This window comes from Oncorhynchus gorbuscha, linkage group LG03 (assembly GCF_021184085.1).
Source record: "Oncorhynchus gorbuscha isolate QuinsamMale2020 ecotype Even-year linkage group LG03, OgorEven_v1.0, whole genome shotgun sequence".
Lineage (NCBI taxonomy): Eukaryota > Metazoa > Chordata > Actinopteri > Salmoniformes > Salmonidae > Oncorhynchus > Oncorhynchus gorbuscha.
In genome coordinates, this window is record NC_060175.1 from 16,719,686 (window position 1) to 16,743,920 (window position 24,235).

The window sequence follows — 24,235 nt, forward strand, 5'->3', positions numbered from 1 at the left end:
ATGCACGCATACACACACACATCCTGATTCCTTCCACATCTAGAAGAACAACAGGTACACACTCACGCACACACAGACTAATGAGACCATCCATGTCTGTGTCCTTGAATACGTGTATGTGTGTTTACGTTATGTGGTTGGATGATATACGTAACATATGAACATAACAGTTCTTATCCATATATGTAAGTCCCTTTCCCTCCCTCATTCCCTCCGTCCAGTTTGCCCCTGAGGTTCTGGATCAACATTGTAAAGAACCCCCAGTTTATCTTTGACGTCCAGCCCTCGGACCACGTGGACGCCGTGCTAACGGTCATCTCCCAGACCTTCATGGACTCCTGCACCACCTCAGAGCATAAACTGGGCAGGGTGAGCGAGAGGAGGGAAAGGAATGGGGATACCTAGTCAGTTGTACAACTGAATGCATTTAACTGAAATGTGTCATCCACATTTAACCCAACCCCTCTGGGGAGGAGTTGACTGGGCCACGGGAAACTGTGGAAGGTGGAAGTGATTCTTTATATCTGGTAATCTCTCTCACGTTCTGTCTCTCTGTCTCTCTCTGTCTCTCTGTCTCCAGGATTCACCAATAAACAAACTGCTTTATGCCAGAGATATCCCCCGGTACAAGCAGATGGTGGAAAGGTACTACGCTGACATCAGACAGACAATCTCTGCCAGTGACCAGGAGATGAACTCCGCACTAGCAGAACTATCCAGGGTTGGTCTTTTACTTCAGTTCAATAATTCACTACAACACTGTTCACTCAAGTGATTTTTGGCAAACGCATCATTCAGTTTTTGCACTCTACTAAAAGTGCTCTACCTTAAACTTGACATTTTTTGCTAAATGTTTTGATGAATCAAAATAACATTTACATTTACATTTAAGTCATTTAGCATAACAAATTACATTTGAGTTTGCTATTCTTTTAATTGGTTATTTGCAGGGGTTGGATCAAGTTCAGGGAACGAAAGTGATCTGTACTGTTCTGGAACAGAACCGTTATTTTAAAAGCATTGGAACTGGTTAATAACGTTCTTTTACGTTCCGGGCACTTTTTTTCAGTCCCGCAACAAAGCGCCTATGCAAAGCCCCTCACTATGTCACTCAGAAACGTATTCGAGTTTCTTCCTGCCAGCTAAAAATCGTTGCCAGTGTGTGTAGACTACCTGCCCCTCTGAAGCATAGGTTTCTGAAGTCTATTGACTTTACAAGTGTGATTCAGAAATTGAGATTTTTAATTAAAGAAGAATGGATTAACTTTTTCAATGCTGGTTAAGGATACTATATTTATCACGTTTAACATATTTCCCAATGATGGAGACCACCATGCTCTCAGAAACTTTCAACACTCTAGAAATGGTTTTATACCCTTCATCAGATATATACCTCATCACAATAATATCTCTGAGATCTACAGATCCTTGGACTTCGTGGTATAGTTTCTGCTCTGACATGCACTGTCAGCTGTGGGACCTTAAATAGACAGATGTGTTTCTATCTAAATCATGTCCAAACAATTGAATTGGCCACAGGTGGACTCCAATAATATTGTAGTGACATCTCAAGGATGATCAAAGGAAATTGGATGCACCTGAGCTCAATTTGGAGTGTCATAGCAAAGGGGTATGAATAGTTATGCAAATTAGATTTCTGTACTTCATTTTCAATACATTTAGAAAAATGTCTAAAAACATGTTTTCACGTTTTCATTATGGGTTATTATTGTGTGAAGATGGGTGAAAAAAAATCTATTTAATTCATTTTGAATTTAGGCTGTAGCAAAATGTGGAATAAGTCAAGGAGCAAGCTGCTCTATCCTCACTGAAGATTGAAGTAATTTAAAATCGGGATAAATGTTGTTGTTTTTTTGTGACTATTTCAGAGGTTTAAAAAGGAACACAAAGGAACTATATAAACTGTTACTTTTTGTGGGGTTTAAACCAGTTCAGAACTTTATTTTGAAGGTCGGAACAGTGGAACGTAACAAAATAAATAATGGTTCTGTTCAGAACAACACAATTGGAAAATAATTTTGGTTTCATCCCCTGGTACTTTGTCCTATTGTTTAAGGTGCACTATGTAGAAATCGCTTTGCCATTTCCTCGTTGCTAATATTCCAATAGTTTGCCTAATTTAAGTTTATTTCACAAAACAAGCAAGTATAGTGGAAATACTCATTGTACCATCTATACAGCTGTGAAATATATTTTCCATAACCAGCTGTTTGAAAAAATGAAATGGAAGAATGGGAAGCATAGAAATAGCGCACTTAGAACAGATATACAGCTTCTTAGACTTGCTTTCAATGAGTGTGACAGATCTATAACTCACATTTCAATGTGAATTTGGTTGGGTCGCCCAAAAAGTTACATATTGCAGTTTGTATCTCATTTTAAAATGTTTTTTAAAATTACTGTCACCCCTATTACTGTGAATATAGCTGATCTAGTGATCAGAGTGGGCCTATAGTTTAAAGCAATGTATGCCTAGAACACTTTAAATATATCCTATTGTTAATAGAACCTCTATTAGCACATTTAAGTGTGTGCGTATTATTTATTTGTAGTGACTTTAAGTCTAAATGTTTTTGTTTTTTTCCAGAATTACTCAGGCGAGTTGAATTACCTTGTTGCCCTGCACGAGTTGTACAAGTACATCAACAAGTACTATGACCAGGTGAGTTTTCATTATCTCTTGTGTGGTTGGGTGGAATGACACATCAGTGCTGTGTCTTTTGGTTTACCTTACATCTGTCTTTCACTCCACCCCCTCTCACTCACTCCATCTCCGTCTCTCCCTCCATCTAACTCTCTCACTCTCTCTTCATCCCTCTCCATCCCTTCCTTGCTCTCTCTCAGATCATCGGGGCCCTAGAAGAGGACAGCACGGCCCAAAAGATGCAGCTGGGTTACCGGCTCCAGCAGATCGCTGCAGCCGTAGAGAACAAAGTCACTGACTTGTGACAGTGAAACCACTGACCAAGACCACGCCGGCAGAGGGGACCACATTAAGAGACCCACAGGAGTGGGGGAGGGAAACTCAGAGGGGGTGGGTTAGGAGGATGGACAGACCGGACCAATAGACAGATTAAGTATGGTTCTAGGGGTAAGGACCCCAAACACCCCACCCCTTTTCCACATTAAGGAGCAATGAGTGACTGTTGTTCACACACAACAGTCACCAAGGGGGTTGAAAAGGGGATGTGGTGTATTGGGCTGCTGAACACGTGTAACTCTGGTGTGGTGGTATACTCTCCACTGTGGACAAGACAGGAGGGAAAGATAAAGGGAGACACACAAACAGACGAAGAGCCTTTGTTTGTATGTCCCACCCGTTCACCCTTCAGCCCTGAGTTGGACCACATTGTGGCATCTGCCTCTCTTGTAGAACTCTCTGTGGAACTAGAAGAAGGGGCTTGGGAGATCCAGACATGACATGATGTGTCAATGGAAACGTGCTGAAGTCAACAATCTGAAGTCTCATATGAATGAATGAAAGGAAGTCTTATGTCTATCAAAATGCTGGTTGTAGCTAGATGGAGAGCAAGTGTGAGTGAGAGTTGGAAGGGACCATGCTGGTTTCCCCCCTCATTCAAGACTCAACATCCCTTTCCACATGAAATGTGGAGTGAAAAGTTTTATTAGCATTTAATAAACATTATCTAGATATTACATTGTCACCAATGCAGTTGCATACAGTACCTTTCCTCGGGGCTTGAGTCTTATAAGTTATCGGCACTCTCTACCTCCTTCTACTCACCTGAAAACTCAAGTTATCCTCTTATTTCTTTAAACCTGAAGCTTTTTCTTGTGTTTTGTGGTTTGTCTGCTAGGTTAAACCAGATTGCTCTCTCCTTCTGACTCTCTTTATGTCAAAACAGTAGCTTTGTTCCATATCCGTCCAAATCATAAGTACACGTAGTATCTTTCGGAGTAGTGGACAAATGCCACATACGTGCACACACACACAGTTCACTCAATCATGACACTCTTGAGACAACTCTTCTTTTTTAATGTTTTTTTTAAAATGTGTAATTATTGCCATTCCACTTTTCCAGGTAGCTCCCGAGTCTATACAAATCTGTGTTCCTCTTTATGGTATTGAATGGGAGGAAGATGTTAATGTCGGAGTTGAAATGAACAGCTCTTGGAAAGAGGCTACAGCTCACGCTCTGCAGGACTAAAGAAAGAATGATACTGAAAGCAAAGAAGCAGTCTTTTCAAAAGGTACTGGAAATATGTGACCGTGTGAATGTTTTGATGTTTTTAAAGGGTAACAGTCACTGGAGGGACACTAGATCATAGATTAAACAAACAAATCTCAACTGTAGAATTGTATATATTTAAAACATGTGTCCCACAGTATTTTATGGTGTACATTCATACAGCTTTCCTTGTTGTACATTTTTAACATAACTTTTTTTTTTAACCAAGAAAAGTCTATTGAATCATGTTCTCATGTTGTGCTGTTGTGAGGTAGCTTATTTATCTGGCAATTGGCAACTGCGCCATTGATATGTGTATTGCAGTTATTCTATTGAACACAAGATGGCGACAGCTCCTACGTTTGTTGAACTTGTTCTCTAACATTGCTGTTTTAACTGTCTATAAGGTTTCACAGAAGATACTTTGACCTAGTCACATTTTGCAACGTTTGATTAAGTATTAGAATTATAACTACATTGCCATTTCTGAACTTTAACGAAACTCGTTTTCTTATGATTTACCCATGGGTTGTGTTATTCATAATTTGCTCATCTCTGCATTCTCTATTAGACTATAACGTCATTTTCTAACAGTACGCATATCCCAAATGGCACCCTAGTCCCTATATATAGTGCACTACTTTTGATTAGAGCCTTATGTAGGAAATAGGGTGCCATTTGGGACAGAAACCTAGACTAATCATTCTATCCCACAGAGCTTGATGGTTTGAAGTTGTGATTAAATATTTTGGTAAAGCTATGTACCAAGAACGTTATCACACGAATTGGAGGTGTTGCATGTATGTCAACGACACATAACTGATGTTAGACTTATGGATGAAGACCTTTAACACGACCCATGTGGTAGGCTATATCTTTATATGCGGGTACACTGTTGGCTTTCTAGTGAGTAGACACCAATAAGAGGCTGACAATGAGTCAGCAGATTGGTCATTTAACTGTAAAACCCAATCAAATGATCAGTTTTGTCCTATTTTGATAATCATTTTGAAGAGATGAAAGTGTATGTAGTTTATGCGTTGCATGCTATTGTGTGGGTTCTCCAGTTTGATGCATTTTCCTGTTCACCGCCATTGTCCCTAGATTGTACAGCATAAACGAGTCATAGTAGCTTATTGGTTAACATCACACTATTTTTCAATGGACAATTTGTATTGTCATATGCTTTCAATGTAGACTCGTATTATGTATGAAGCCTAATAATGGTGAAGAGTGCAGGTGGTGGTCATTTGAAGGAAAACTATTGTTAGGCTGTATAAATTTAGGAGCACTTTAAGGTTGATTTTTATTTTGTCTGTTAATATAGTTGTACATAATGATTGAATAATGTAACTTGTAGCGACTTAACCTGCTGTTTAATAAGAGTGTAAATTCCTACATATGGTGAGGTAATAAAGTATTTGTAAAATCATATGGTCTTTGTCTACATCTGTCTCATATGGAGTAGATTTAAAGTGAAGGGAATCTATTACTTGTTTCTTCTTTGTCTACAATGACATTAAATACTTGGAGCAGTATATGAGAGCAAATCGGTAGACATTCACCATAATGTTTTCAGACCAGTGCGAGGAAATGTGGAATGGAAGACGTCATGACTACAACTGATTTTTTTAAATTTGAGCTAATCCTAACTATTTTCCTGTTATAAAAATTCTGATCTGACAAAAGCAGTGTCCTTTCACTTAGTCATGAAACAGAAATAATCAACCTAATTTCTTCACACACCATATGCAACATAAATCAATGAGGGCGGTCAACATGCTCCAAAGCAACATGCATGGGAAACTCCTTCAACGATGTTTCGTTACGAAACGTTTAGACATTTCTGACGGAGGAAATAATTGATGCTCTTGTTTCACACGATCCATAATTTTTGTAGAACCGGATGTGAGGAGGACTTTTAATACTGACGCAATCCGGTACCGTACAACGAAAAAAAAAAGCGAACCTTGCCCAAAATGGTGTAAAGACGTGAAACCACAACACGCCCATCTTTTAATGAACAAGTCATCTGCAGTCAACAACCTGGCTTCATCGCAGTGAAAGGCGAGAGTGGATATTGGTTTGCAAGCAAGCACTCCCATCCCACTAATTCAAAGGATTGTAGCTGACAAGCTAGCTACGCAACGCAGGTAGGAGTGGCTGGCGCAATCTTTACAGTAAGCTAGTTAAATTGCCTAGTTAGCCACGTTAAGAGCTTGCAGGGAAATCAAATAATACATAGCTAGCAAACAAAATATGTTACACGATAGCAAATGCAACCAGCTGTTGGCTAACGTGCTGTTCAATAATATTTTTGAATGTCTGCTAGTTAATTTAGCTTGGCTATGTTAGCTACGGTTTGTTTTCTATTTGGCATTAAATAACCAGCTAGCTACCGTCTTGTGGTCATCGTTAAATAAGTAACTAACTAGCTGTCATCCCACAATCGAGTTGCCACTTTGAGAGTTTGTTCCGTTGTGATATGAGATTAGCTCACGCTAACCTTAGCCATTTAGCTACTCTGTCTCGGCAATTGACAAACTACCTAACGTAACTTACCTAACGTTACCCACCAAACAGGCCTACAGATAACCGTTAGATATCTGGCTATGTATATAATTAGGGTATCACTCTAATTGGGATATCAACATAATGATTTAGGCAGCTAACTAGAATATCAGTTCACTACTAGTAAGAGTACTTGGCTAACTAGCTTCGAGGTGTGTCAATGCCTAAGTAGTTGTCAATGGCTGCCCTCAATGCCAGTCTACTAGTTAGATCCTTACTGAACAAAAACAAACCAATAGGCAACAATTTAACAGATTTACAGTTCATATAAGGAAATCGGTCAATTTAAATAAATATATTATGCCCTAATCTATGGATTTCACATAACTGGGAATAGATACCTTTCAAAAAAAGTAGGGGCGTGGATCAGAATCTGTCGGTATCTGGTGTGACTATTTGCCTCAAGCAGCGCAACACATTTCCTTTGCATGGAGTTGATCAGGCTGTTGATTGTGGCCTGTGGAATGTTGTCCCACTGCTCTTCAATGGCTGTGTGAAGTTGCTGGATATTGGAGGGAACTGGAACACGCTGTCATACACGTTGATCCAGGGCATCCCAAACATACTCAATGGAGGACATGTCTGGAGAGTATGCAGGCCATGCCACATGGGGCTGTGTATTTATCATGGTGGAGGATGAATGGCCGCCACGGTATCTCTGTGCATTCAAATTGCCATCGATACAATGCAATCCTATATCGTAACCCCACCGGCACCATGAGGCACTCTGTTCACAACATTGACATCAGCAAACTGCTCTCCCACACAACGCCATACACACTTTCTGCTATCTGCCCGGTACAGTTGAAACTGGGTTTCACCCATGAAGGGCTAGTGTCCATCGAAGGTGAGCATTTGTCCACTGAAGTCAGTTCAAGACCCTGGTGAGGATGATAAGCACGCAGATGAGCTTCCCTGAGACTGTTTCTGACAGTTTGTGCAGAAATGATTTGGTTGTGTAAACCCAGAGTCTCCTCAGCTGACTGGGTGGCTGGTCTCAGATGATCCTGCAGGGGAAGAAGCCGGATGTGGAGGTCCTGGGCTGGCATGGTTACACGTGGTCTGCGGTTGTGAGGACGGTTGGACGTACTGCCAAATTCTCTAAAATAACGTTTGAGGTGGCTTATGGTAGAGAAATTAACATAACATTCTCTGGCAACAGCGCTGGTGGACATTCCTGCAGTCAGCATGCCTGTAAACACATTTGTGCACAAACATTTAGCGTGTTCTCATAATAGTAGCTATTCTACCATAATTCATGGTGCACTGAAAGACTCAGCTACTTGTTTCTACAAAACATAACTGTTGAAGAAATATGCTACGGTGTACTTTACATATTTATTTTAATGCCGCAACGTATTAAACTGATTTTAATCCAACGTGGTCCTGCTCCAGCTAACTATGGAGCCCTCCGAGCAGCAGCAGCAGACTGGCCCAGGTTCTGGCTCTCAGGAGGTCAACCCTGTGTACCTGCAGCAGCTGCGAGAGCTGGACATCCCTGAGGAGGCTGCCAAGCAAGTGGGTTAATTACTGCATACAGGTTCTCTTACATATCCTGAGAGATGATCTGCACTATATTGTGCAAATTTCCTCTTTGATCATCTCTGTTCGCTAATGAAATATCCCTCTCTACTTACTAATGCATTCATAATGACTAGTACTGTAGTACTAGAGTACTACTGGAGTACTGTACTTATGATTGACTTTGCTAATCCACCTAATACAGATCTATTCAAAGTCCTTATTTTTTATATTTTCCATGTCTACCCCTCCACAGGCACTCTTGCACACCCGAAACGTGTCTGCTGAGGAGGCTGCCATGTACTACTTTAACAAGCTGGAGAATGAGGTGCCCATAAGCTAGCCTTAGTTTGCACAGGTACAAGTTGGTACATTACCTCTCCTGTATCTTGTCTGAGCCCACCCTGAATGTCTCTCGTTCTCGCTTTCTCTCGTCCCCTCAGGAGGAAGGAGACGACGACCTCATGTTCAAGATGGTGTTTGTGGTGAACATGGACCTGGCCATGGGTGTGGGAAAGGTCCGTGTAAAGCATGAAACACCGTCTGACTGCAGATAGCTACTTATCACAGTGGGAGGCCGTTCCTTCTCTTGCTAGAACAAAAGCGGTACCTGCTACGTTCCGACCTAGTAGCGACGAACTTAGCGTTTCTACTTCGCAATGCTCGTCAGTGGCCAACAACTTGACTTTGAGCCAATCCGAGAGCACAATCCCCGACGTGGGGTAGCCACCAAGAGTGACAACAAAAAGGAAAAAGAGGGCATTTTTGCCTTAAATCCATGGATGAGCCAATCATACTTCATATGCAATGTAGTCTATGGGAATGGTAGCTAGTTAAGTGCACAGATGCATTGCACACTACACTAAATACTTCATCCAAGCTAGTTAACCACTGTAGCTAGTATTGACATCATTAAATAACAATTGATTAGCTAGTTTCCATGAAACAGCTGCCTGTTCATGCAGTGTCACTAGCTATGTTGTGCAAGCAATCTAAACATTTGGCTATGGGATGGCACTGGTGGTATGGGATTATTGAGTGAATTAAATGTTTTTTGTCGTCATCTTGCTAGTTAAAATTGCTGGGTAGTTAAGTCGCTGACAACTTTAAGGTCTTTGCAACTCCTCAACGGGATCGGTAGGCAAAGGTCGAGTCATGCTTCCTCCGAAACATTACCCGCCAAATTGCACTTCTTAACACCTGCCCACTTAACCTAGAAGCCAGCCGCACCAATGTGTAGGAGGAAACACTGTTCAACTGACGACCGAGGTCTGCCTGGAGGCGCCCGGCCCGCCACAAGGAGTTGCTAGAGTGCGATGAGCCAAGTAAAGCCCGGCCAAACCCTCCCCTAAGCCAAACGACGCTAGGTCAATTTTGCACCGACCTATGGGACTCCCAATCACAGCCCGAGATCAAAGCCGGGTCTGTGGTGACGCCTCTAGCAGCGCCTTAGACCGCTGCGCCACTCGGGAGGCCCCAGTGTGTCTGAGCTTTAAGAAAAAGGGTTGGAATGTGGTGTTTTGTCGAGCTAGTATGCTTGTTTTGGTGTAGTTTGTGAACCAGATGCACAAAAAAATCCCAGTTTGCCCATATTGCTAAAAAAAAAGGTTTTGTTTAATTTCTTCTAACTGAATGTGTTTGTTGTATAGCTGGCTGCGCAGGTGGGCCATGCAGCTGTGGGGCTCTACCAGGCCCTGCAGGAGAAGAACAGCTGGAGGGAGATGGCCTGGAAGTGGGACCATGGCGGGTAAGGACCGGACCACTTCCTCATTAGGGCATTATTTGAGACGTCATATTGCAGATTAAGACAGCCAGATGCTTTTAAAACACCATAATGATGTCTGGTAATGGCAATGCCACCATCTGGCTGTTCTACAGTATGCATAGAAGGATATCTACATGTGTGTTTGTGTGGTGTGCAGGGCGAAGAAGGTGGTGGTGCAGGGGACCAACATGGCCCACCTTTTGGAGCTGCAGGCCCTGGCCATGAGCCTTAGCCTGCCCACATACCTGGTCCAGGATGCCGGACGCACCCAGGTGAGACATGCGCCTCCATCGCGGCTACACTGCTGCACCTGTTTACAGGAACATGTGCCACAATGATGGTTCCACAGCAGCACAGGTGCACACACCACCATTCCGGTTCCACGTAACTCTGTAGCACCTGCTTACAGAGACACGCACAGCCATTATTAGTATTGAGTTTGACTATCAGTAGGGCTGCCAATGCCATAGACTACACTGTTGACAATGCTGTGGTTGCCTGTTGTTCAGAAGGCATTATTTGAAGAGAACGATTTGGCAGGGCGGGTCGTGTTCGCCTAGTTTAACATGCCTTAATGACGACTGGGATTTAGGTAGGTAAGCGGTTCACACTTTGATACAAAACCATTGCAAATTGAAACTGTTAAATGACACTGGAGAGGGGTGGATTCGTTCACAAAGATTCACAAAAAAAGGAAACAACTTGTTGACAAAGATTGCAACAGCCAATTAAGAATGGTCAATACTCTATGAAGGGCACCCCATTACAGATTTTATAAGCTGTACATAAACACTGAATAGGTCAACTGCCGGTTGATAGATGTCCGCACGTAGCTTGCATTTGTTGACATATGCCAACCATGGCAAACATTGACTTTTTCAAACAGGTTGCAGTGCCTCTGATAATGTGTTGATACATAATGATTAGTTAAGGTGGTTTTACACTACCACAGAAGTTATCCTTTGATAGTTGAAGACTACAAGAATGCTTGTCTTTTTATAACCAGAATGTATTGTTTTGTAAGGCAGGATCAGACGGGTACATAAATTGTAAATTGTACAATGAGGTTGAGAAAAGAATGACCGACATTACAACAGAGATTTATGTTCAGAATGTTTATGATAAAATGTACTTTATTGAATGATCACTTATCTAGGCTACTAACTCGTTAGATAACTGTCCATTTGGCCCAGCTGGAACAGGGGTGCGTCTCCAATTAGTTTTTTGGGGGGAGACTGATTTAGGGCTGCAAAATCCTGTGGTCGCAAAAGCAAACTGCTCCTATTACCCCAGAGAGCACACGTGCTTTTACCCATCTCTGCTGCTGTGGCAGTCGGCTACATTATAATTATTTCAAGTAATCACTAATGTTTTAGTTGGTAAAGTACACATTTCCTGACTCAAAACTTTTGACAAATGGCTCTATTCGGTCCGGCCCGTAAGCTTTCAATAAAATTAATTGGTCCACACTTCACGGATTTCTGAATCATGAAAACCCTGGCAACCAAGCAGAGCAAGGTCTGCATCCAGCAACGTCAGGAGTCATGTGACCTGTTTATGCAGCTGTTTCAAGTAGTGATGCACCAATATGACATTTTTGGTCGATATCCAATATTTTCCTTGCCAAAAACCCAATACCGATATATTTTTAAACATTCTAGTACAGTTAAATAGTTCAAACACACACCTGGACGCAGCATCTCAGTGCAAGAGGCGTCACTACAGTCCCTGGTTCGAATCCAGGCTGTATCACATCCGACCGTGATTGGGAGTCCCATAGGGCAGTGCATAATTGGCCCAGCGCCATCCGTGTTTGGCCGGGGTAGGCTGTCATTGTAAATAAAAGTTTGTTCTTAACTGACTTGCTTAGTTAAATAAAGTTTACAGACACACACACTGACCAAAAAGTCCTGAAGTTAATAAATAGCTAGCTAACTATATAGCTAGGTGTCATCTAAAATAACCCTATTTTATAAGGCCGTTCTTATTTTATTAGTGGTGGTCGAACTGTCTATGTGAAGCTATCCACAATGAGGATTAGCCACAATAGTGGACTTTGCGGTTAGCCTTCAAAATACAAGTATGGCATAATTCTACTATTTGCATTATTGTCAATGACAATGGCAAAATCCACTATTGTGGATAATCCTTATTGTGGCTAGCTTCACAACACAAAACCCGGTGTGGGTCAAGCCTCGCTAGCCAGATGAAGCTAGCTGGCTGCTTATAGTTTTGGGCAACAGGGTAAAGTAGCTGGCTAGCTATTGCTTTTCATTAAGTTCAATTTCAATTGGCAACAAGTGGCAACCTAGCAAACGCTTACTCACAAGGATTCCTAAATCAGTTTTAAGAATAATGTAAATGACAGCAGGTTCTACTGTTAATTGTTCTCAGGCTGGTTGTATTGGTGCTAGCTAGGTACGGTCGAAGTTGCGGTCGAACAAATTATGCTACTGTATCTTTTTTGACAAGCAATGACCCACACGGCGTTCCATAGTATGCATGTTGTGAAGCTAATAGCAGTGACGCTATTACTGTGTACCTCCGGTAGGGCAACATCTGAAAAATAGCGCACTTGGTTGTGTACCGTTGCTTAACCAATCGGCGAAAGACATCACACACACAACAGAGAACGGTTGATTGTCAAGGGCAATGAATGCCATTATCTTATCTTTTTAATGGGTTTGGCCTTTAAGTTGTATTGCAGAGACATTTTTCTTTTTTACTGTTTCAAATAACTGCTCGATCCACACAGCAGACATTGTGGGCTCGTTTAAGAATGGTGTGTTGCATGTATAGCGCAACATTTCATTGCGTCATGTACCTACATTATATATGTATGCACGTCAGCGTTGATAATGGTTTTGCACATCGGAGCGTTAAACTAGACATCGACCGATATTTACATTTTTAGCTAATATCGGCTGATACCGATATGTTGTGCTTCCTTAGTTTGAATTACAGCACTACAAGGGGAAACTCCACTTAACTAGTTTCAATATAAGCAATCACTTGGGAGTTTCTGGATTTTGTGTAAACTTCTCATTTTAATAGCAAATTACTGAGTTATTTCAATAAAAGTCATGCCTAGTCTTCCCTGGTTTCCCACCCACCTTTTTTTTTCGAGTGCAACCTATTCTTACCCCCACCCTACGCACAAGGATGCTAATCTAAATTCTATGACCTCTGGATTTTTGGCAGGTGGAAGCCGGCTCACGCACTGTCCTGGCTATCGTTGGGGAGGAGGAGATGGTGAACAATGTCACTGGAAGTCTGAAGCTGCTCTGAGGGACTAAACCAGCTGTGGAGGTGCAGGGCTGTGCAATGCCACAGAGGCAACCAGCAGAGGGCAGCATCCCCCTAACAGCAGAAGGGTCTCAGCATGCAAGCGCAACAAAGTAACAAAAAAAATGAAAAAAAGAGTAAAACAACCAGACATGACCCAACCACCAAGATGAATATTCAGCCGTTTTTTTTCTGTTCCCTGTCTGAGCTACTGACTGGAGAAGAGATGTGTATAGAGTTGCTCATGTCGAGATGAAGGGACTGGTTACTCACACCGACAATGTTGAAGCCAGTTTGAACAGTTAAGCTATTTAAGAGGGATGGCCATTACTGTATGAGAGAATGGTATCCAATTTCTATGAAGCTGGAAGTTCATGGCATCCCATAATTCTGACTCCAAATTTTTAAAATATGTTTTGGTGTATTGAAAGAAGAAAAAAAATCAAGGATAGAACCTAGTGTTTTGGTGTTTGTTAAATACTGTTATTGTAATTCAAGCAGCAAAATATATTAATGTAATAATTATTTTTAGATGTAGGATCTTCCTGTGAAAGTTACTGCTTATCAGTAAGGAGAGCTTTACTGACACCTTTACCATTGCGTCGGTGTGTAAATTAATGTATATGTATACATGTATGTATGCGACATTCTCCCCCAAAGACCCTGCCCCTTAGAAATGGTAACACTACATACTGACGTCAAATGGCCGTCCATTGCTTTTATGTGCATCCGTCCAGGCCATATATAATCGGTGGCATGCCATCAACATTTCGCACAATCACTGTTGGAGTTTTTTTAATGTTTGTTTTGGAGTTTTTTTCCTCCATTTTCTGTTCTTGCAAAAAAGGATAAGGTCGACTCTGCTTGCTCTGAGTTAGAATTCCTGGACTTGGGGGTTTGGCGTAAAAATAAGTGTGAGGAACTCATTGTATGGGTTAAAATAAGCTGCTGTGCTTGATGCTTGCACAGGTACTCGAGCTGATTTATTAATGGTTTACACAAGTGAAATGTTGTGTAATTTTAAACTGCTTTGAGGGTAAATGTGTTATCTTTCTCTATGATGTAGTCTAAAAGATGTCTAGCTATGACTTCTACCTAATCAGTATAAATATCTAAGCTGGAGTAGCAGTATACATTCTTGCCCTTACAGATTTAAGCATTGGACAACCAGATGCCTATATGTTTCTGTTAAAACAACTCATTGTTCATTACTTAAGCAAAAATGAATTGTAGTTTGTGAGCATGTGATGCCATTTGGGACCGAAAATGGCTCTGAAGTCTTACTAAATATGGAATGGTCTTATTATTTAAATGGAACTGACATGACATGCATGTAACAGTTATGCTGAAAACATTTTATTTTCTCCTCTGCGTTAAAGAGACCATGCAAAACACCATGGCTGCATCCATTTTTTATTTTGTGTTAGCACTTTGATACCTTTCAGTGTTACACAACAATTTGTTCCTGTTTTAAAACCAAGGAGCCCATTAAAAAATTACTTCTGACCAAGTGAAGTAATTTTTTAAATTTGAATCTATTATACTTTCATTTTTTTTGTAAATGACATTTCTACCCCAACCGCAATGATTTGTTTATTAATATGATTAAAACTACTGATGTTGCAAGTTCTTCCCTGCCACATTTAAGCTCTGAACTCTCCCCACGAAACAATGGTTATCTTCTCTGTACAGGAATCCAACTTCCCAATAACATTCTATAGCAATCAACCTATCCGTTTATAGAGGGTGGAAATAACGTGGAAACGAGAGTGAAATGATTTTATTAGTTGTGTAATTATTCTGATTAGCTTTTTCAGACTATAGAAATACACTTAAGGTTGACGTGCGCTACAGCATCTCTCTAATGGCTGCCGCGTTCACATGTCGGATTGATCGGAGGAATGTCTTGGATCGTTCACGTGTTCCGAGCGAACACAATAAGAAATCCGAAATCGCGGCCAGCATGTGGGAAAGATCGTTGTCCATGAGATTAAAGCCGAGTTTCCTAGTTGTAATTACAAGGGCATTCATGTGCATTTTCCCTAGTAGCAAGCGAGCTACCCTTGACAAGTAATGCCGCGTTCCTGTCTTGTATGAAACTCGAGCCCTCCATTTTAAAATTAATGTCATATTTACGTTGAGCTTCCAATCGATTTATTCCGGTACATCACAAGTGGAAACTCTGGATCCGACTCTTCAGCAAATCGGACATTTCGGGAGTTTCCGACATAAGGTATAATGATCGATATCAGCAGAGCAGGGGAACCCAAATACAGCCTGTGAAAAGTACGTCAAGAATGTAGGGATGGTCTTTCATTCCCTTAATTCAGCCTGACCGATGAATAACAAGGCCCTTCTAAAATTAAAATATAGATTTTAAAATTAATGTATGTTGGAACGTTCCATGCGATTGAGCAGTATTCCAGAAGAGGCCAGAGGCAACTATAAAAGAGCTGGGAACTCACAGATCTATGTAGACAAAACCGAATGAATCGTTGGTTTATTCAGTTCAATCTTAATTTACATCGCGCAGAAATATACTACGTATGTCAAATGGATCAGTTCTATTCACTAAAATGTCATTTGTGTGCTTGTGGTTACGTTTGTTACCTAATGTCAAACTGCATTGTATAGAGTAGAATTTCTGAGTAAAATGAAGGTATACATTTTAGAAACATGAACGTTCTATCTTGCAGTCTTTTTTCTTTCTATCTTGCAGTCGTCTCCGCATTTTAGACCATTGCAACATAACGTTAGCATTTATAACTTTTTCTATTCCAAATTTTTCTCTCAGGTCCATGATAAGAAATAAAGAAGCCAATCGCATGCAATCTTAATTCTATTCATTATTCCTCAAACGCAGTTATTTATTTAACCGATGAAGGATAATGGAAGCGGAATCTTCAATGCTTTGCATATACTCGTAAACGAGGTCAAACGCGAACAGCAAAATGTAGCCTAAAATCTCTATAATCGAAAGAAAAGTATATTTATTGTGAAACCGCTATCGAATGTTGGTTGATTATAATAAAATACGATACATGAAAAACCTATTCTTCTCGCCAAAATTCCCTTATTGATAATGACGAGCCATTCGAATAGATGGAACTTTCGTGAAGTGTGTCCTTGACTATCCCCGCTTAAGAGTGCAGTTTTGAATTCGGGCTGCGCAGTATGAGGGACCAGGGGTAATACGAACAACCCTGGTCAATTTCCCTGTCCAATCCCTTGCCAGATCCTACAAGAACGACACCTCATATTCCATTCATGACACTTTAGGTGGGGCTGACCTCTGTCGTATTCCCTGGTATGGGGCACTAGAGACCCCGTGTAGCTAAGGTTGGCTACTCTGTTTCGGTATGTAACGAAGGCTTTCCCCTTTGCGTTGAAAATACATACATAAAAACCTTCAAGCAATATAATCCCTCTATAAAATAATCAAATAAATCCTCGGCCTTTTCATTTAATTACTTGAGCATTTCCCCCATATTGTAGACACGGGTCCGCTTTTTGTATAAAATTCTCCCGAATCAATCCACTCTACCGACACTTGCGATCACTCTCGTGTGCCACAACTACACATGGCAAAATCCGAATGCGCTTCAGCAACCCTTCCTAGAAAAAAGTCACACCCTCTTGGCATAGACAACAGCTAAATTCGGCGCCCTATTTGACCAATGGCTTGCTCGTACAGCAATGCTGTCCTTTGACAGGCACTTCATTGACCAATAATATATTGGAGGTAGGACATCAGTGCAAAACCCGCCCTAGTAATGAGCCCCTGCATCATTGCCCGTGAAACCCCGTGGCACCGTTGTGTGTCAGACAGTTTCGCTGGGACCCGCGATCTATGCCGGCGAAGAGGGGGATGGGCGCCACTGCGAATGTTAGGACCCGAGACAGAATCATAGCCCTGTACTACTACCACATAGAGCTGCATATACCCCTTTATAAATATCGATTGTAAATAATATACAGCACCATAATAAATGGATTAAACCACCCTGGATTCAACATATACACTCGATGGAAATACGGTGCCCAAGCAGGACAGGGAATTAAACGTTCAACCTTTACGTGGGGGAGATTTAGAAGTTTGTTTCCTACACCAGAAGAGGGAGCTACCAAGGGGGGCAAAGGATAACAGGAGACTCCGAGGCCGAGTTTGAGGCCTGGTTCGATTTGATGTTGGAATACTCGAAGATCTGCAGACAACACAGGAGGATACTTAGTTCGTACTGGGTTGGAATGTCTCACTAGGTGAGTGGTTTAGTCATGTTAAATGTGTATTATAGGTTGATTTACTTGTGTATTTTCAACGTTTTAGTTGAAACACATTGGATTGCTTGCTGTCTTTCACTATCATAACGTCATCACAAATTCTGTGCTAACTAAACCTGTTAACTTATCAAATGCAACTGTTCACTTTGTTAATCCTTCTTTTGCTAATATTCCTGTTGTCTCATGTCGCAAAGCAGTTGATGTATGCAGTGGTTGTCCTTGGTTTTGGCCATGTAACTTAGCTAGCCACATCCATTGCAATTATTTGATAGTTAGCTAACTAGGCTAGCCAACGTTTACCTGATTTATAAACTGTTCATTCCTGTTATGATCACTTGAAACATTGTATTCTTAGTTATACATTTATGATTTTTCGTGAGTTTGACTTTACTAACTCAGCAATGAACGCATTGTATTCATTAACACCATTTCCAGTGTACCTACGGTTTCAACTTGTAATAATAACGTTAGTTGGTTCCCACGATGGCTGAACAGCTGAATAACATCACCTTTCTTGTTCTCACTAAATTGATTATTGCCTTGTTTTAGCTTTATTATTTTAACTAACTTATTATTATTAGTTATATTACATTTTCTCTTGAAGTGACTGGCCACGTAGTGATTGGTTTTATACTACATTAGAATAAACCACACTTCAAGAGGACATTATTCTTATTGCCCGTGGTCTGGTGCTTATTAGTTAGCCAACTAAGATTGGCAAAATAGGTTGCTTACAAGCTGCTTGACTAACTGATAGCGTAGATGGCTGCGTGTGGCTTGGGATCATCAGCTTGATACGTTGCTTTTCTTGGCAGCTGTCTATATATTTATTAGTAGCTTTGGAGAAAAAATTGAGGTAAATGTCCCTAAGGTATATAACTACCTAGTTGACCAGACTAGTAAGGCTTGTGGGACATTTTCCAGTTGATTGTGTCCACACTTGATTCACAGTATTTCGTTCTGTCCGAGTTATGACATGGTGCATATTTTTACAGCTTTGCATTCATTGATTTAGGCTATCCCCCTTTCGTGTTATGTATTCAGTTAGCCAATACTGTAACTGTACTATTGTTAGTCTAACACTAGATGCGTTTGAGTTCATGGCGTGTGAAGTGTTTATTTGTTTTGTGTTTAAAAATATATATATATACGCTACATAAGATTGGGCCACTTAACATGTTTTACTTTATGGATTAAAGCTAACCACCCATACGTAGAATGTATGCACACATGACTGTAAGTCGCTTTGGATAAAAGCGTCTGCTAAATGGCATATATTATATTATATTATTAATAGAAAGCCATATCTAGAGTAGTGACTTGTTTTTCTAATTTACCAACCACCAACGTCTGTGGCGGATAAGAGAAATGGGTGGTATTTTTGAGTGGAGCTCGCGTTTCTTTGGGACCGAAAATTGAAGCGAGAGAATGGAATGGCTGTAGACTCGGATATCGAGCTTTCAGCTTTGCTAAATTTGATTTTACACTGTTGTTTTGGCATGTTTAACCGTCCGTCTATGTTGGACAATGAATACACTGGTAATGACCGATATGAGGAATTCGAGGGACAATTGCTACACTTAGTTGCCACCAATGTAGACTAATTAGTCTTTACAATCTTTCAAGGGACTTGATTTGGACAAGCCCGCCCAGTTTATTTTTAGATCTAACCGGATGAAGCGATCTTGTTGACGTAGTTGTTCTGCATAGTATGCTGACTGATCTTATGTTTTTTTGTGTATTGGCTGGCATCTGTTGGAATGTTTCACTAATTCGTTATTATAATATGAAAGGGCCACTGCTTGTGGGGTAGCCGCTTAATCGTATTCGTGTTGAGCTCCCAGACCGAGAGCAGTGTAGTTGTGTGGGTAAAAGGTGATTGGGTAGTTGTGTGGGTAAAAGGTGATTGGGTAGTTGTGTGGGTAAAAGGTGATTGGGTAGTTGTGTGGGTAAATGCAAGGTAATACATTCTGCTGTTGACGTGCTAGCTCTGCTTAGAAACCTCCCCATTGTTACAACACAGCATGATAGGCCTAACTACACATAAAGTGTTCCTGTTCCATATAACAGCAAAATACTGTTAGTCCATTCTTGCATATTTCCAGAAATAAAATGGAATGATAAAACCGTTCGGCTACCACGTCCTATCCTATATCAAACAGAATAGGCTGGATTTGAATGTTTTTGTTTGTCTGGAAGACTGCCTGCGGGTTGGCACAGCCTGGACTCGTTTTGATTGGTCCCGGCTCGCATTCTCTGAATAACCTTGCCGCTGCCGTTCTGGCCTCATAACCATTGAAAACATGAGCCCCACACTATCCCTTCTTTTTTTATCTAAAACAAACGGTGTGCTCACTGAGACAAACACACCAGTTCCTAAGAAAGTCATGGAGAATTGGGACACGGACACACAATGGCTCGCTTTGTTAACCCAATCTGCAAATACTGTGAAATGTGTACCTGGCCCTTTCATTGACCCGCCTCAGATAGTCTCCCATTTTCTATTTGTTGACCTCTGTTAAACAGGCTCACATTTTCCGCATTACATAAAGTTAGCCAACATAAATGTAAAAACATAACACAATCAACATACACGAGTTAACATAAAATGGTTGAATGAGTGATTCAGGAAGAGAAAATGGCTTCAGCTATACACAGTAGCCTATACTGTTAATGTGTTTAGCCTTGGCAAGTTTGTCTTCGACAGTACTGTTGAATAACCTGCTTGGATTTCCCTTTGTGTGTGTCTGGAGGCTGTGGAATTCCCCCTAAAAGTGGGCCTCTCCAACAGTTGGAGATCTAAAGGAATGTGCAGAAGGGCAGGGTTAGTCTTAGCCTGATGACGCACACTAAATCCTTCCGTTGATCACTACATACTTCACTCTGAGACTGCCATCATTGACGTTGCTTGTGGTGATGAGGGGCGCAGTACAAAACAAAGTCATAAGCGATTGGATTGTTTCTAACCAATCAGAGTATCAAAGCCAATGACAAGTTTTTAAACTGCCACTTTACCCAAGTGTGTTCTTTCATCGGTTTGGCCCCGAATGTGTTCACATTTGGACAAGGGTTGGGGAGATACTCAGATCCAGACCCATTGTGGAGAAGAAACTAATATCTGTGGGCGTGGTGTAGCATTTGACAGCCACAAGGAGTCTGGCAAACCAGGCAAGGTTAGTCTGGCCTGATTCTGTGTTCCTATTAAAGTGCATAGCTAGCTATACACACAGCCCTAAAAGCACTGCAAGTGATCAGTAACTGTTGTGCAACAATGTGTTGTTGTAACTAATAGATTGGTTAGCTGACAACATCATGAAAACGATGTGCACGCTTCAATGGGGCAGAAATTGGAGTTGTTGTAATTCTGGATGGTCAGATAACAACCAACAATGACAATAAACTGCCATGTGGGGAATTGTGATTAATTTCAGCTACTTTAATCTTGTTCTTGATACCATGTCTTGTTTTGAGGTGTTTTGACTGATTTCATGTCAATGCCAATATGGCAGAAATTCGCTAGCTAGCTAACCAACAACTGTAACAATGTATTTGACAGACAAGTGTTCATTGTGCAAATGTTTTTACAATTTCCAATAAACGTTGGAGACTAAATATAGTTTATATGTTCAACAATCTAATCCAAACCCCTCGATTTTGTCGCTAAACAACAAATCCGTCTATATAAAACCAATCAATGGAAGGTGAAGTTGCTGAGTTACTGATATTTCTGGAATGTTGAACACCTTACCATGCGAGTAGATTAGCTAGGTTTTCCAGCCTGTGTATGTAAGAAAGAGACAGAATACTGGCCTGTTTCCAAAAGAGGAAGACAGGATTCCAGCTTCGTCGTGCAGACTGCTTTAGGCCAGGGAAATGAAGACCTCTGCTGACCATATACATGTTGATGGCACACTGTGTCATTACATGAAGGACAAGTGTGACCCTTGACATGGTAATGTGGTGTATTTCTGCAGTCCCTGTTTTAAAAGTGTTGTTATATAGACAGATCGAATTCACCGCTCAGAGAATTGAAAGACAGAAGCTTGGTTGTGAGAGACCTCTGTGGTTTGTACTTAGCCTACTTCCTTGTTTGTTAGTGATTTGCAATGGCTTTTAGTGAAGCCATTACCTCTTCCTCGCCTAATAGTAAATGGGTCTCAACCACAGTTGCCTTTCCTGTCTCTGCACCTTTTTTACTGACCGGATGTGTGTTGTACTGTACCAGTTGGATATTGATTGCCTTTGGCACGTTGGTTGTTTTGCTCATGTCCATGCCAGTGAAGGTTGCCTGAATTTTAATATGTAGTTGCGCAAGGGTGTGTGTGTGTGTGTGTGTGTGTGTGTGGGGAACGGCCTGCATATGTGACTCTCTTTCTCGCTTACTCCTCCCTGCTCTCCCTCCTCCCCCTCTCCACTGCTCTCTGGCAGCTGCTCTGTGTTGTGTTGCTGGCTCATCTTGCACAATGGGGTTAAAAACAAGTCGCTGGGATGCCTGGCTCTCTGATTGGCCCAGGGGCTCTGAAGCTGCTCCAATGGCGCCCGCCGATTCCTCAGCCCCGACCCACTGCACTGGGGGAGCTGTGTTGGAGGGGGAGGAGGTGGCTGGTGGGGGAAAACAAGGCGGGGGATCGAGCTACGTAATCATCTTGCACTCAAACTCTTCATTCTCCTCCTTTCTCTCGTTCTTTCTGGCTGTTTCCTCACTTAATGTTCTCTTTTCTTTGCTTTTGTGCTCTCATGCTCCGTCCTTCGCACTCTGTACTCTTTTTGTTCTGTCTCTCTTAGTCGAGGTCAGGGCTCTGTACAGGCCAGTGAAGTTCTTCCACATCGATCCCGACAAAACATTTGTGTATGGACCTCCCTTTGTGCACGGGGGCATTATCATGCTGAAACAGGAAAAGGCCTTTCCCAAACGTTTGCTACAAGTTGGAAGCACAGAATCGTCTAGAATGTCATTGTATGCTGTAGCGTTTAGATTTCCCTTCCGTGGAACTTAGGGGCCTAGCCCGATCCATAAAAAACAGCCCCAGACCGTTGATCCTTCTCTACCAAACTTTTACAGTTGGCACTGTGCATTTGGGCAGGTAGCGTTCTCCTGGCTTTCGCCAAACCCAGATTCGTCCGATTGCCAGGTGGTGAAGCGTGATTCAGAGAACGCGTTTCCACTGCTACAGAGTCCAATGGCGGTGAGCTTTGAACCACTCCAGCCAATGCTTGGTATTGTGTATGGTGATCTTAGGCTCGTGTGCGGCAGCTCAGCCATGGAAACCCATTTCATGAAGCTCCTGACGAACAGTTATTGTTCTGACATTGCTTCCAGCTGCAGTTTGGAACTCTGTATTGAGGGTTGCAACCAAGGGCAGGCCATTTTTACGCGCAACTCACTTCATCTCCTGTCTGTCCCCTTCTGTGAGCTCGTGTGGCCTCCAACTTCCTGGCTGAGCCGTTGTTGCTCGACGTTTTCACTTCACAATAACAGCACTTACAGATGACCAGTGCAGCTCTAGTAGGGCAGAAATTTGACGAACTGACTTGTTGGACAGATTGTATCCTACGACGGTGCCACATTGAAAGTCATGGAGCTGTTCAGTAAGGCCATTCTATAGCCAATGTTTTTCTATGAAGATTGCATGGATGTGTGATACATTTTATACACCTGTCAGCAACGGTTGTGGCTGAAATAGCCGAATCCACAAATTTACTTTTGTATATGCAATGTTTTCCCCTCAAATGTGTGTCGGGGACAATAACAAGCTCAAGGTCAGAGTACTGACGGATTTGCCTTGGCCAGCTGAAACATTGCAAAACCTTGTGCATATTTCTGACACGTGTTTACACAAAGGGTGTTGTTGCACCGCCGAGAGCAAATAAGGAAGATGAATAAACTAAATAGGAGTCAGACACTTCAACACCTACCTACCCACTGCAGCTGCCCACTTTTGTAATACGCAGCTGAAAACAAATGGGGAAATGGCTCACTGCTGCCAAGTTGTTCCTGCTCTAGCTGCCGCCTCCTGTGACCTGGAACTGAGGTTCCTGTTGGGGGGAGGGGTGCCTTTTTATTGCCTTGCTTCAGATTTGTCTCCTTCCCTTCCCAAAACTGGTTATGGCTGAGTTGGAGGTTAGGCAGCACTAGCTGTTCCATTTACTTTCTCTTCACCAACACCAAGCAATGGTCTAAATGTTTTCACTCATCCATGCTTGCTTTATTGAATAGTGTATATTGTAATTTTTGTGCCTGTTTTAAATCATTTGTATCGTTGCATTTCCTGAGCCCAAACAGAGTAGAATTGGTGGGCAAACGACTCTGTATTGGTAGCCCCTGTGTATAGCCTCACTACTGTTATTTTACTGCTGCTCTTTAATTATTTGTGCTTTTTTATTTTTGACTTATCTTTTTTTTTTTTTACTTAACACTCATTTTTCTTAACTGCATTGTAAGTAATAATTTCACTGCAAGGTCTACACCTGTTGTATTCGGCACATTTGACAAATAAAAATTGATTTGATAGGCTAAACCCAGGAACCCGAAGGCATGTCAAAATGGCCGCTGTTTTCTGTGTGATGCTGCGCCTGGTCTAGCGTTACCATACGTATGCGT

The 24,235-nt window shown here is 41.6% G+C and overlaps 3 protein-coding genes across 7 annotated transcripts in view; all 3 read left to right on the plus strand.

Moving 5' to 3' along the window:
• Positions 1-5,643, plus strand: part of LOC124026771 (plexin-B1-like) — a 158,454-nt gene extending 152,811 nt beyond the window's left edge. Inside the window, 4 exon segments of the mRNA XM_046339515.1 lie at positions 222-369; positions 581-721; positions 2,609-2,683; positions 2,866-5,643. Coding sequence (XP_046195471.1) covers positions 222-369; positions 581-721; positions 2,609-2,683; positions 2,866-2,970 — 469 coding nt within the window. The 3' untranslated portion in view covers positions 2,971-5,643.
• A 480-nt stretch (positions 5,644-6,123) lies between these two features.
• LOC124026826 (probable peptidyl-tRNA hydrolase 2) lies at positions 6,124-14,976 on the plus strand. Of its 2 annotated transcripts, none has more exons than XM_046339528.1 (7): positions 6,124-6,391; positions 8,178-8,300; positions 8,560-8,631; positions 8,747-8,821; positions 9,953-10,050; positions 10,226-10,340; positions 13,270-14,976. In XM_046339528.1, the coding sequence occupies exons 2-7, from the start codon at positions 8,184-8,186 to the stop codon at positions 13,354-13,356; spliced, it is 564 nt and encodes a 187-aa protein (XP_046195484.1). In that variant the 5' UTR covers positions 6,124-6,391; positions 8,178-8,183; the 3' UTR covers positions 13,357-14,976. The 2 variants fall into 2 exon arrangements, with proteins under 2 accessions (XP_046195484.1, XP_046195483.1); XM_046339527.1 differs by having other exon boundaries at positions 6,126-6,364.
• Positions 14,977-15,118: 142 nt separating this feature from the next.
• LOC124026780 (histone-lysine N-methyltransferase SETD5-like) overlaps positions 15,119-24,235 on the plus strand; it is a 48,571-nt gene continuing 39,454 nt past the window's right edge. For 3 of the 4 annotated variants that reach the window (XM_046339523.1, XM_046339526.1, XM_046339525.1), the window contains exon 1: positions 15,119-17,613. The gene's annotated coding sequence lies outside the window, so the exon portion shown is untranslated. Of the gene's footprint in view, positions 17,614-20,637; positions 20,808-24,235 lie in introns of those variants that run through there. The other variant, XM_046339524.1, reaches the window with a different exon arrangement.